Below are 2,552 nucleotides of genomic sequence, written 5' to 3' on the forward strand. Positions count from 1 at the left end.
GGGGGGGCACCTCAATAAAATGTCAGCAAGCATCCCATCCAGGGGGGGATTTTTGCATTTTTAGTGCTAGTCCTCCTGCACAGTGGAGCTCGGTCCTGTCACTGCCCCTTCAGGCAATGAGCCATGGCTCTGTATCATGCCGGATGAGCTCGGGACCTCCCGGTGGTTCCTACTTGCCCTGTGGCTCTGTTTTCCCCTAGTTTTCAAATTTCACCGACTATACGTTCTGGTTGGAAGCGGAAAAGTAGGGGTTTTGTTAGGAATCAAGGTTTGAGCCAGCCTGAATTCCAGTGGAGACTCCTCCTCTGTCCTTGCACAGTTTCTGGGGTTTTATTTATCATTTCAGGGGTAAAAAAAAAAAAAAGGCAAAACACCAAAATGATAAATAATTAAACAACGAAACAAGATGAAAGACAAATCAGAACAATATTTCTACCCTGAGCTTCTCAAAGTAAAACTGACTTTGTGTTATTTTGGTGAGAAAAGGAAATAAAAAGTTAAACATCATTAAAATTTAAAGCTCTAACTGAAAAAAAATAAAAAAGAGTAAAATTCATAAATATTACATGGCTGGAATGATCTTACTTCATCTCAACACAAAAGGGCCTGAAATCCAGCACCCAGCGCTGCCTGGGCTGGGCGTGCACAGGGACTGAGTCTGACAGGGACTGGGCAAACCCGGGGCTCCTCCATCACTGTGGTGGCAGCAAGGGGTTTGCTGCTGGTCCCAGAGACAGCGCAGCCGTCATCCTGTCCCGGCCACTGCTTGTTGTGAGTTCAATTAACCCTAATCCAGAGGCCCGCTAAAGGGTGTTTGTGAAACCAGAGTATTTCCCCAGTGACAAGATAACAGTGGCTTACAAATCCCCAATCCGCCTCCCTGGACCACAGCTTTGAAATGGAAACCAAGGGCCACAAAGGGGAAAAGGAGCCAAACAGAGCAGTAACCTTCCTTGAGCCTGTGCGAAAAACCCGTCTCCATCCATGTGCAGCCTCAAGCGTGCCTGCATCGCCTCAAACCACCACAGCTGTGGCAGTGCTGCCCTGGCAAAAATAACCCTCCAGAAAAGGTCATCACGACCGTCCTGAGGGCAGCCCCTGAGACACACGCGCTGGGTTTGTCCGCGCTGGTAACGCAGGGCTGCAAAACTGACTTTACCCAGAGCATCGCTGTAGGTCTCTGCTTGATGCACCAAAGCCACGGGTGCCTGTGAAACACCGTGGCAGGGATTTTGTTGGTGACTGTGGGGATGGGGTGACAGGGACAGAGTGGCACAGTGGTGACATGGGATGCTGCGAGGGCTGGCAGAGATGGGCGGGCGAAAGCAGAGCTGATGACATTTCTTCTTTTGCAGGTGCTCTACAAAACAGCCTGGAGCGAGAGCGTGGGCAGGGACTGTGCCGCGTACTGCGCTAAGAAGTGGGTGTGAGGATGGGCTGGGGCGGCTTGGGGGCATCATCCGCCTGGGTTTGGTGGACACAGCATGGTGGTTTGCAGCACATTTTTGGAGTACCACTTGGTGCATCTCTGTCCTTGGAACAAGGGCAGTTCATTGGGTTTTAAACCCTTAATCCAGTGAGGACGGAGGGGAGAAAAAGCACGTGGAGCAGGGCAACCGCCTGTCTAGAGTCAGGGGTTTTCCAAATCCCTGCTCATGAGCGGTTCTTGCCCGGGCAAGGAAGCCAGCTAAAGCAAACCTGAGCTCGGATCAGGCCATGCCTTGGCTCCAGCTGCCCCAGGCTGCTCCTGGCTGGGGGAAGCCACGCTGCCAATTATCACAATAGAGCTCAGAAACGAAGAGGCTCGTCCTCAGGTGCTGAAGTGCTTCAGACCTTGCTGGAGCTAACACGACTGTGCTCTCTCCCCAGGTACGCCGACCACGTCCACAAGTTCCATGAGAACGGGGACGCGGGCAACATGTGGCAGTGATGGATGGACACAACCCCGCTGATCCCACAGCAGGATCCAGCCCTTCGCTCCCTGCTAGCCGCTTCGCTGTAGCTTTGCTTTCTGCTTCATAGGATGGAGACAATGATGCCCCTGCTCCCTCCCTCACCCTTGGAAATCAAAAACCTCAGGTGATGGAGAGTCATTTCAGAGGACATGGCACTCCCAGCCCTCCCTCCCTCCCTGGAGGAGGCTGAAGCAATGCCTGTGTTCTCCTCATGTCCCAGAAAGCTCAGTCTTCACCAAATCACACAGAAAATGCAAGGTAAGAGGTGCTCCTCTCAGACGCAATCTCTCTTTCCATCCTGTTTCAAGTCCAGTGCAATGGTCACTGAACTAAATTTAGCCAGAAATGAGGGGACAAAAACAACCTCCTGAACTTGCATTTTTAAGTGTCATGATATTTGAGAATCCCTATTTTGCTCGGGTTTACTGCAGGCAAGCAGTCCTGTCAGGCTCTGACGGATAAAAATCAGCCACCCCAAAGATGGGGCTGCTCAGCGCAGTGCCTTCTCATTGCCACTGGAGTCAAACAAAGCTATTGCTTAGCTCCATGCTCTGTCTGAAGGGCTCCTCAGGACCTTCTGCAGCACCTCCAACACCC

General features: G+C 51.8%; 1 protein-coding gene across 1 annotated transcript in view; it reads left to right on the plus strand.

Moving 5' to 3' along the window:
- Positions 1-1,930, plus strand: part of LOC104544348 (protein CASP-like) — a gene marked incomplete at its 5' end in the record, with an annotated part of 9,789 nt that extends 7,859 nt beyond the window's left edge. The window contains 2 exons of the mRNA XM_010189196.1: positions 1,356-1,420; positions 1,870-1,930. Of these exons, the coding sequence (XP_010187498.1) occupies positions 1,356-1,420; positions 1,870-1,930 (126 nt within the window). The remainder of the gene's footprint in view (positions 1-1,355; positions 1,421-1,869) is intronic.
- Positions 1,931-2,552: the final 622 nt, after the last annotated feature.

The sequence above is a fragment of the Mesitornis unicolor genome, unplaced genomic scaffold (assembly GCF_000695765.1).
Source record: "Mesitornis unicolor isolate BGI_N332 unplaced genomic scaffold, ASM69576v1 scaffold18727, whole genome shotgun sequence".
Taxonomy (NCBI): Eukaryota; Metazoa; Chordata; class Aves; order Mesitornithiformes; family Mesitornithidae; genus Mesitornis; species Mesitornis unicolor.